Below are 11,682 nucleotides of genomic sequence, written 5' to 3' on the forward strand. Positions count from 1 at the left end.
CTTCTGGACTACCCAACTTGCCCCATTGTCAGACTGTTCAGAAAGCAACAAACATTTCTTGCCTTCACCAGTTGGCAAATCCTCTTCCTCATGCCTGACTTAAAGAGATGCATCACCTAGAAAAGCAGTGGGTTTAGCTAACCTATGCTTTTTCATCTTTCCAATTTCACTGTTTTTCTGCAGTGCAGAATCCAGTGGATCCCACTGACCTGGACATGCCTCAAGCAGATTTTTCTATAGAAAACCTGTCCCAGATGCTGAATTGTTCTCCCCAGTAAATTACCATGGTATCTCTGATAGAGACATCTCTGCAGCTGTACAGAAATCTCTCATTGGTTTAGTAAAGTACAGGGACCTGTATTATGACTTTATTCACATAAGAAAGCATTTACTCATGGTCTGTGTTCACTTTGAAATTCCTTATTGGAATAGGAAACTGCTAAATAGCAATCTTCATTCCTGTCTAGCTAAACATAAACAGGCCCATGAATTGGATTCTTGTACGCAGTGTAAATGTTTTAATTAATGAAAACTGAGATGAAAGGAAAGGGAAGTGATTTGTAATGCTAAATAATGTGCACATTTCTTCAAATGCTGTGGTTGCTACTTTGTGAGACGCAGAGACACTTGAACAGCTTGGCTGCTCCTGTTTGTCTGGGAAGAGCCTAGTGTGCTGTGGTCTGTTTCGCAAAGAGATAACAATAATGATAAGGAGATGCAATGAGAAGTCAGGAGTTAGTGGCTCCCAGTGGCAGGCATGGCTCACCTCTCTTTTCACAGAGGCAAGAATTTTCAGGATCTAAAAAAACTGGAACAGCCCAGATGGGTTGCATCAAACTAAAAAAAGGAAGAAAATTAGGGTTTACATGTAGGTCAGATCACACACTTGTGCTTGCTGTGGGATATTTGCTGTGTGAACTGCCACTGCCCTGCATTTCATCTTCCTGGACTGGAGGAAGTAGCTTGGTCAGAAGTAAAGGAAACCAATGCTGGCAGGTCCAAAAGCACAGGAATTGCAAATCAGGGGGCCTGGCAGGTCTGTAATAGCACAGCCAACTCATCTTCATCTTGGAAACACCTTTTGGTTAATGTGGGATTCCTCTCACCTGCACTTAGCTGCCAAAAATGAGGTGTATGGTCCATGCTAGCAGGCTAGGTTCGTTTTGTAGTCAATGAAGAGAAGGGTCATATGCTTCCCAGATCACATCCAACACCATTCAGAGAGGTATAGAGATGGGTAAAAGTACAGCTGTCCAGGTTTCAGGGCAAGTTTTTTTCACCTTTCTTGACACTGGGATATTAATTTATCATTGGTCACAGTGAGAGTGGGAACAGACACAGCATATGCTAAAAGCTACCTGGCTTGAACATCAACATACAAAAATGTCAGGGTTGCTTATTTCTATCTTGTTTACATACTGTGGTTGAAAAAGGAAAAAAAATCTTACCATTAAAAAGGATAAATATGACAAAGTTTTATAAGATACAGACAGGTAGTGAACAGTGAACTAACACTGAATTGAGAGTCAGTGCACAGGAAAATACAGAAACTACTGAAGACCTGTCTGTGGCCACAATTCAGATCAGTTTGCTTATTTCTTTCTGGGAAAGCATTTCTGTGACTTATTTTTTGACAGTATCCTTTCTTTTACTCCCAAAATGACAGCTGAAGAAAATCATCGTGAAACAATATGAAAGGTTGCTCAGATTTAAGCTAATGCTGTCTAGCAGGCAGTGGTATAAATACTGAAGGAAGCAGCAGCACTGTTTAAGCTAGGCTGAACAAAGCAGTGTGTGCCCTGTTTGTGTTCAGAGCAGGGGCCTTTCCAGCTCTGCCTCCCCCGTACAAACTGCAGCCTGCAGCAGTGATTTCTCAGTGTAGGGAAAGAGAGCAGCTCCAAGGAGAGCCAGTAAATGCCAGCCCAGCTTGCCAGCTGGCCAGCAAATGGACACATGCACAGGGCTCTGTCAGGATTGTGCCTGGTTCTCTGGCACCCCACAGAGGCATATGGATCTGGGAAGGGAGATGCCAGTGCCTGCTCTGTGGTGTCTCAGTAGATGATTCCTTCTGGTTCCAGCAGCAAGTACTTCTTCATGGACAGAGGGATGGAGAGCAGGGGGACTTCTCGGTGGCACCTTTCTGACAATATTGCCCGAATAGCACATCTGCATAAGTGCATCAGTGACCGTGGTGAATTGCTGCACACAGTGAACAAAGAGTCATAGAAATCCTGATGCTGCTGTAAAGAAAACCACAAGCATGTTTTAAGGCAACTGGAATATTTGGACTATGAGGGTTTTTGAATTAAAGGGATAATTATGTCAAAGCATGTAGTTTGTCCCACAATTTTGCCTTTTGACAACATCTTTTCCTCTTTAATCTCTTATTTTTCATTTAAAGTCTCCCTTGCATTTGCAGCTAACTCACTCTGTTCACAGAAATCTGACCCATGCAACAGAACCTAGAGGTGCATAGTCATACCCGTGTAATACGACACTTAAAAAATATTTGATGACTTAAAAAATATATAAATATACATATTGACAGATCTGAAGAAGCACCAATCACAGCCAGAATCTTTTCACTTGCTGAGTGCAGGGACAGCTGAACTCCTGCTGTACCTTTGACAGGGGGTGCTCCAAAGGCTAATGTTGCAATTAAAATATCTCAAAAATATGTCTTTTTTCAGTGAGTGATATGCTTTTGTCAAATGAGAGATACTAAGTGGGGAAGTCCCCATCCTCTGAGATGTTCTTGTCTTTCAAAAGTGTTCCTTCTTTCTTATGGTTGGGTATGGGTTATGCAAATAATAAGCCTGGATTTTACTCAGTTATAACTCATTGAGAGCTTACCTCCAAGACATCCTCAGGTATGGCTGCTTTCCACTTAGATGTCGATTTGATGTGTTCATAGGAGTTGACGACTACCTCCACAGCTCTGGGGTGGGAGTGACAGGCTTGTAGCACCTGCAAGCAGGATGCATGGAGACCATGAATATTGCCAGGAAGCTGGGGCTTGGCTGGGTGCTTGGCACTGTGCAACAGCAAACTGAGACTGACACTGCCAAACGATTACAAGAGGATAAGGCTGGAGATGCAAAAGATGCAAGGCCCCTCCACATTAGTCTGTGCAAGCACAGCAAGAAACCCCAGCCTCATCCCCAGATTAACACCATACAGAAGCGCTGTCTTAGATCTCCCCAGAAATCTAGATGGGGTGGGCTTTATCACCCGAATCTAGAGATAGCTTGTTCATAGCTGGGCTGAGTGACTCAACACCAGGCAAAGCCATGCACAAATCTTCAGCTTATGCAGCTCAGGAACAGAAAAAAATCCTGTCATATGAATCAAAAATGCATTGTTACAGAAAAATTTAAAATATGACCAGGAGAAAAGACAGCTCAGAAGTAAGGCTTTCAAGCCACACAAGGCCCCTGAAACAACTGTTCTGTCCAGTAACTTCAGCTCAACAGGGAAAAAACCCAGTCTATTGTCACTCACATGCAGGAGATAACATTGCATTCACCCAATTTTGTCCCATACAGTCACCAGGTTTCACAAACAAAACTGCAGAACATCCCTCTGGGATAAATATCATCCTTCATTTTTACAGATGGGGAAATAATGGTTTGGAAGAGAGAGACCCACTTCATGAAATAGGAGGTAGGAAGAGGAGAGTCCAGACCTTGTTATCAAATGCCCTCTAGGGGACTAAGCATCTTTCTGCTACAGACAGAACCTGCTCATCCTGGGTTCAAGAGGGCACAACTAAAATTTTGGCACTTTATTCAAAAGTTTCTGGTTTCTTGGCTTGTTAAAACTTTACATATGCAGTGGGGGAACTGCAAAATGTTGCTTAGGGCACTGGATGAGAGAGAATAAGTTCTGACTTCAGCAAGCTTACTTAGTTGTGTGATATAACAAAACTCGCAGGTCCTTCTGTCAGTGTTTTGGGCTTTGCAGGTGTTTAAGAAGTTTTCAGGAGGGATCCTGCAATTCTTTTTCCTTTTTTTTTTATTTTTAATTTGGTAATCAGCTATGAGCCCAGGCCTAGCATTTCCCCTTAATTCTCACATTTCCTGGGAATAATCCAAAGCTTTGTTGAGATGCATTTCATTTTGAATAGATTTGAATAAATTTTTAAAGGTCAGATGTGACAAACTGAATCAAGCAGTCTCATCTCTAATCTTCAGTGGCGACCATGAAATACGCATTTCATATAACTCATTTAAACCTGTATGAAGCCAGATTTGACAATGGGATATGAGTTCTCTGGAATGAGAAAATGAATCTGCTCTGAAAAATTAGGCTTCAACCAGCATTTAGGGTTTGGCATTTCAGGTTGGTTAAGAGGAAAAATTAGATCTGGATCTGGTTTCTGGTATGGGCAATTGTAATTTCACTTCAGTTGAATGATACCACTCCTACAGTAGGTCATCTCACAATGTTTTGGGCATTCAGAGCCCACAGTGACAGGACTCCAGCAAATAAAGATACCACTCTATCCTGAAGTTTGATCTCTCAACCCATTCCTGTTCAAGACATCATGCCTCTCCATATTCCTGCTGTACGAAGACATCCTTAACCTTGTGGAATTGCAGAGGATATATCCTAGCTGCTCCATGATTCAGTAGCAGCTGGTAGCAGATGTCTGGCTGAGCAGCTGGCCGCACAGATGTCACTTTTATGATATACTGTAGGGGTGCACAGCCATTGACATCCATGATGTTTGCTTCTGCTCCTGCCTCCAGCAGCATATGCAGCAGGACATGATCACAGTTCCAGGCAGCTTTGTGGAGCGGTGATTTGAAATCCTCATCACGAGCATTCACTTCAGCGTTATAGTCTAGGAGCATCCGACAGATGAGGTGGTGATCCCGGCTGTATATCTGATCCTTATAGTGAAGAGCCCAGTAGGCTGCACAGGCCAGGGGCGTCTCCATGTAGGCATTGAGAGCATCTACCTGTGCTCCCTGTTCCACGTAAAAGGCCACGAGCTCTGGGACACCCAAACGTGCAACAACGTGCAGAGGAGTCTCCTCATCTTTGTTGTTTGTTCTTATATTCACATTTGCTCCTGCCAAAGAAAGATGGTGGGGAAGAATGAAGGCAACGAAACATTTGTTTGGCCCTCTCTCTGCTTGGGCCCTTCTTCCCAAGGAAAAGGTCAGGGTGGGAAACTGGCATGAAAGACACATATGTAAATGAAAATAGCATGGATCCTGCATTACTTAAGTCTCCAGCGAAGCTCCTAGAAACTTAAGATTCTTGGGTCCAGCTTCAGATCTGATATGCTGGCCCCAAGCTGGAAGACCTTATCGGAACATTCTATTTCAGAGCAGCATGCAAGCCCAAGTTTCTGTGTAAAATGCTTTTTCCTGTATATTGAGAACTGCTGGAGAAAGGAGAGCATTACTCCTACTCCAAAGAACAGCTCTGCTCTGCTCTGTACCCTGAGAACACTCCCTGCAGCACCTCGTTAACGCGAGCCTGGATGAAAGGACATTTTATGACAGATGCGTGGATGATATTAAAGACCGCCTTGCCAGGGATGCGGCTGGGGTCCGGATCCTGTTTCCGAAGCGCTGGGGAGAGGGTCCGAGCGCCCCGTCCGCGCGGAGCGGCGGCCGCAGCTGGAGCAACAGCACCATCTGCCGAGCAGCGAGCCGGGCCCGGCGCTTGCCCGGGAGCGAGGGGCAGCGATCGCGAGGAAAAGGGGTCAGAAACTGCCTCTGGTCAGGAAAACCCGAGCGCTAATGCTGTTAAGCCGTGTTGAGTGTTAGTTGTGTTCGATGTCCCTGAGGCAGCATCGGCAATCCAAGTTTGGAGGTGGTAACCAGGCGTGGGATCAGCACTGCCTGCGCTGTCGCGCCAACCAGAGGGGATTAAACTGCAGTCACCTGGATGGATCCCAAGGGACACCACTGAGTGGAGATGGCAGGTGGAAGATGCATCTTGGAAACTTTGGCGCAGGGACATTAACTGGCACCCTGGCTTTAGCTCTTGGGGGGTGCTGCTCTGTGAATGTGCACATCTGACACGGTTTGCTCCAGACCTTTCCCATTCTATTTGGAGTCTCAGCATTCAGCTCATATGGGGATCAGAGCTTAACGAGTGCTTTGGGAGGAAGGGTGGCTTTTAAAGTTCTGTTATGCTGTTGTTGATGCGGGGGTGGAGAAAGACTGCAGAATACATCCTTTCACTTGCATTCATCCTATGCTGCGTTTCATAAGAGTACATTTGACTTTTAAGCTTTTCTATGCTAGCAAATTCAACTCCTGCTGTCAGGACTGTTTGCTTTGGGCAGGATACAACTGGCAGCATTTATTTTCCTTTCTACCAAACAAAATAATATTTATCTTTCCATCAGAAGAAAAGCAATGTTGTTATTCATTTATGACTGCAGATTGCCTTGCCCAAAAAGCATGGGCTTTGCACTTGGGCTTTGCATCTCAGGAAAAGCCTTCAATAGCAACTCATGTAACAAAACCAACCCAAAATCATTTGTATTGCCATGGCACAGTGTGATAAATAGGGGAGGCTCTCTGTTTGTAACTAAAGACTTGAACTGTGTTTCTTGTACTGTGTCCTGTGTCAGTGCCCTTCTGTTCAGAAAATAGAGTGTGACAAATACATTTATGGAAGAATTACATCTATTTATAGCTTCAGTTGTTACAGATGGCCAGCAGCATAATGTACCTTACTCTGGGGAAAGCAAAAATCTTAAAAAATTACCTTTTTTGTTTCTCCAAGGCCTGCATAGATGCATGAGTTTGGCTGCATCCATGACAAATGAAAAGATGGTATAAAAAACTGCGTCCAATATTTCAAGGCCAGATCTCAAAAAAACAAGTGGTTGGAAGAATTTTACTCAGGTCCAGGAAATTTAAACAAGAAAGAAGAGGAGGGTTGCCCTTTCATGTAAAAAGAGCTCAATAGTAAACCTAGACAAAAAAGACAGGAAAAAACCCAAGAGAAATAGGGAGTCCCTAATTCGGAGGAGCTCTGCTGCTGATGGACTGATTGGACCGTGGGCTGGAGACACTGAAAAGGGAAAAAATCTTGTAGCAAGGACCAGCGGCTAGGGAAAGGGAAAGATAGATGAGGTGAGGAAACAGAATGGGAAAAACTTCCTCTGATCAAAGAGATGAGGACAAGGAATCTGAGATGAAGACATGAGTCACCTGTGGATGGAAGGGAAAAATACACACCTGCTTTGAGAAATTGCCTCCTAAGTAAAAGCCCAGACCATGCCCAATATCTTTGTCCATGGCATGAGAGGTACTCCTGAGCTTTACCTTACCTCTCCAAAGCAGCTGCTGGGCACAAGGCATGGAGGTTCGTGTCGTACAGAAGTGCAAGGGCGCCTGCCCGCTCATTGAAAAGCAGTTCAGCTTAGCTCCATGGTTGCAAAGGATCTTGAGACACTCAACATTTGCCATTTCACAGGCTACGTGGATTGCAGCTTTTCCATTGGGCCGGCAGTTGATTGTAGCTTTGTGATTGAGGAGGACCGAAAGACTCTCCAGATGTCCATACATGACAGCTAGATGAAGTCCAGTTGCCCAGGATATTTTTAATTTATAGCTAGGCAGCCAGTACCCTGTACAAAGTGAGAATATGTTACCAGCCTTGGCAAAGACTTTTCTTTGGACTATGTACCTACTGAGAATAATTGAAGGGGAAGGCAGGGTTGGAGTTTTAATGTAATTTACTGTAATTTCACCAGCATAGTGCACACAAAGTTCTCTCAAGCGTAACTTCATTTTCATTAAGCACTGTTACTACATGTGCTGAATAACCTGCCTTTTGGAGAGATAATTCCCATGTAGATGTACTCTGAAATAAGCTATTAGACTTTTTTGTGACTTGTGTAGATTTAAAAAAAAAAAAAATGCGTAGAGATTTTGAAATGCCACCAGCTAAAAAATATGGGGAAAGTGGGATCTTTAGCCTGCCAATAGCTAAACAAAGGTGGCATTGGAATAAGATGGCAGCATTTACTTAGGACAATGACTCAAGAGACAGCTCATCCTACTCTTTTTCTGTGGGACATGGCAGGATCTTGCATGTCAGGAGCTGGATGCAACCTCCACGGATGCCTTACACATCCTGATAATGTGACCCCTGATAATGTGGCTGCAGCTGTGTCAGGGACCTCCTGCCAGCTACTGCCCTGAGGAGCATGGAGTGAGGAGATTGGATGCTGATGTAAGTTAGGCTGAAGAGCCAAATAGAAACAGTGACACTTTAGCAGGAAATTTGGCTTCACAATGTTTGGATTTTTCTCAGAAAATGTCACAATGGATTTTTTATTTTTCTATTTTTTTTTGTTACTTACAAACAGGTGCAAGACCAAATAACACATAAATACTTGTTCCCAGAATAGGACTACATGCTTAATGACTGCACAGATACAGTCTCAGAAGTGATTACTATGATCACTTGTTTAAAAATAATAAAGCATTATAATAATGCGCAGAAGGACAAGAGAAGTCTAGATTTTTTTTTTTTTTTTCAGATACAGCAGCTGCATCTTAGCTAGAACGTGACTACAAAATTCTGTGGGTTTGATTTATCTATTTCTCCTTGGACCACTGCCTGGTTGAAATCTGTTACCATGTAAAAAACACAGAAAAAATACTGAAGATGTATAGTGGGGTTAAATTAGTTCAAACCTTCCTTTTTTAGTCTCTGGCTAATGTCGTATTTATACAGTTTTTACAGTATTCATGAGGTACTAGAAGGAAGGAAACACAGTGCTGGTGTCAGGGAGAAATGGATTAAAATTTTTCTTCCCTCCTAAATCTATTACAAGTATATTTTCAGATAGGGGCAATAAACTGCAGATCATGTCATCTACTATAGGACCAAATACTTGGGACTGCCAGAACCAGTCCTCAAGGACCCCACACTGTAAATGGCAAGGGCAGCAGCCCTGAAGCCTCAGAGTGTCTGAGCAGGGTGACAGCCTCCTCTGAGGACACTCAACCTGCTGACTGTGCAGGTTACACTGGCAACTCTGTTAGGGCAACCTTCTCATCATATACCCTCAAACCAGGCACAGAGAAGGTGGGCTCTATCCCAAAGTCTCTGCATACAGCAGAGCAAGCTTCTTAAATCCCCTCCCTTTCCAACTCCACGTGTTCCCCCTTGTTACTGGTGAGCTGTGATGCACTGCCAGCTTATCTCACATAGGGCTGGGTCTCCTGTTTATGGCCAGATGTAAGCCATGTTTTATATATTAACAGCAGGAAAGTTGTACTTAAAAGCCAAGGTACCACTTTTTATAGCCACAATTTTCCTGCCTGAGTTCACCATTGATTTCTGTTGCCTGTGCTGCTTGCAGGTGAGTTGTGCTGAGACATCCCCAGGGAGCATCTCCCATGACCTCTGCCCAAACCTGCAGACATCTCTGAGCTCAGAGGGACAGGGACAGACACTGAGCAGGAGGCAGGCGTGGGCTCCATGGGAAACCTCATTCAGCTTACCTGTTGCTTTGGTTAGTAACATAAAAAAGCCATGGTGCAAGCAAGGTCAGTGTCTTTGAGAGCTCTCAGCCTCTTTGGAAGAGAGGAAGAAAAGTCACTCTGTCACTCATGACATCTCTTTTCCACTTCATCACTAAGGGCTATGGCAAAGCTCAGACTGTCAGAATGGTGGGGTGGTGAATTTTTCTCCCCTCTTCATCCTTGAGGAAACCCCTTTTTAATAACACAGTTATCTAGCATTCAGAAAAAAAGTAAAATTTACACAAGTGTTGATAGAAGTGTTTCCTGACTTTCAGACGAAGTGAATACAATACTGTGATTTAGGCCATAAGGGTGTATTTTCCTCTCTCTCTACTTTTTGGAAAACAAAGAGAATTCTTCAAAAGACACTAGTTAATGATTGCAGTCAAATGATCTATGATTAAAAATCTATGCATTAATCCTGTAGTCTCAAACCACAACCAGACTGCATTTTAGCCTGCTGAGGACAGAAGAAGGTATATTTTAAGATAAATTCAGCACTGTGTGGCTTAGTTCATACACTGTCCCTAAGGGAAGTACCTCATGACTGCATCATCCTCACCCTGAAGAAATCAAAAAAGCAGGAACCAATCATTAAATAAGGGGTAAACAGATAAAGAGAAGAGGGGAGATAGTACCTTCGTCATGCCACAGAAGAGAAAGTGCATTTGCTGTGCTGCTGCTACTGGAAGTGTTTATCTCCACATACTATTAACTTCTGGCAGAGACTGATCATTACTGTTTTCTAAATACACACAAAGAGTCTGTTAGCAAGTAGGTCATGAAGTATGTTGATTTTAGCAAAGAGCAAACTTGGTTTATTGCTTTAAGTTGTAAGGTTTTGGAAACTCTTTCAGTATCTGGCTGGGAACTAGTTTCTACACTCCAAAACAGATGTTGTGTTGATTGTTCAGGTTTTGTTTTTCCAGATTATTTTTCTGTTTTGATAAACTAGCACATCCTCACTTTCTGTCATTTGGAAAAATAAATCTTCTCCCATCCAGCAACATCCAAGGTCCACAGGATTTCCTTAGTTCCCCTGAGCTGGGGAGAATCCACTATACTTCCATTGATAATGGAAGACAGGGAATATTTTATGTTTCTAAATAGTCTGTATATATGAATGGGTTCATGTAAGAAATGTATACACCACATTTAGTCTGCATGTGTCTATTCTGGGCTTTGCACCCGAGTTGTCTGCAAAGAAATGGCAAAGGACTCCTCTTTCTGGACTCCCTGCAGCTGCTGCACGGAGGCTCAGGCTGGGCTCTGGCCTGCCCTACACCAAGCCCACACAGCTGATAAGCTCCCCTACTACAGTGGCCCTGTCCATATGAGCCTACTGAGACGGTACTGCCTATGGATCGGCTTGTGCTGCAGTTTCAGAAGAGATAAAAGGCCACAGTTCCTTGAAAATCACTCAAACCCCTCTACTTCCTGTCTGGTGAATGCTGCCACATTTACCTTGTTTGTAGGATGCCAGAATCAGGTTTTCATCTTCAACTTCAAACACTGTGTCCACGTCTATTTTCTTTTGGCTCAAGAGCTCTTCCAGTGTTTCAAAGTCATTGGACTTCAGGGCTTCAAGAAAAGCTTTTTTCACCAACTTTGCCTCTGCAGCTCGAGTAATTTTCCCCTCTGTATTCTCTCCCTCTTTGTATGACTCCTCCAAATCCATTTCCAAAGGTATCTGTTTGTGCTGTGAAGAGGGACACACTGAGGTCCCTATAGCACAGATGCATGCTGAAGTTTCTGAAGACCAGAAGGTAATTTTATCTCTCAGTCATGCTGATCTGCTTGTTCTATTTATATGAGGAGCATTTCAGGCATCGAAATACCACTCTTGGATATCACCACACTCTTTTGATGAAAGCAAGGACAGACACGCTAGCAATCAAAACAAAATATGAGTTATTTCCATGGACTTCATACACACCAAGCTTCATTAACCACCTGATTACCTTCTGCTCCTGCCCATACACTTACATTAAAAGACACTAGTCCTGGGTGTCATTTCTCAGCTGGAGAAGCACCCACACTTCCTTTCAGGGTTGCCATGGCTGATTTATTGGCTGCAATGGGATGTGATGCTCTGCCTGCAGATGCCTTTTAACTAGTGTAATTCAGAAAAAAAAAAATCTAAAAATCTCCAAGGCACTCTTCACATGGG

At 43.4% G+C, this 11,682-nt stretch overlaps 1 protein-coding gene across 1 annotated transcript; it reads right to left on the minus strand.

Annotated features, from left to right (window-relative positions):
• Nucleotides 1-1,460: 1,460 nt before the first annotated feature.
• On the minus strand, nt 1,461-11,334 carry ASB4 (ankyrin repeat and SOCS box containing 4). Its single transcript, XM_042044434.1, has 5 exons — nt 10,977-11,334; nt 7,304-7,603; nt 4,587-5,077; nt 2,854-2,967; nt 1,461-2,240 (listed from the first exon to the last, which is right to left on the minus strand). The coding sequence occupies exons 1-5, from the start codon at nt 11,188-11,190 to the stop codon at nt 2,052-2,054; spliced, it is 1,308 nt and encodes a 435-aa protein (XP_041900368.1). The 5' UTR covers nt 11,191-11,334; the 3' UTR covers nt 1,461-2,051.
• Nucleotides 11,335-11,682: the final 348 nt, after the last annotated feature.

This window comes from Corvus kubaryi, unplaced genomic scaffold (assembly GCF_017639235.1).
Source record: "Corvus kubaryi isolate FWS band 111438036 unplaced genomic scaffold, C.kubaryi_AGA036_p1.0 37398, whole genome shotgun sequence".
Taxonomy (NCBI): Eukaryota; Metazoa; Chordata; class Aves; order Passeriformes; family Corvidae; genus Corvus; species Corvus kubaryi.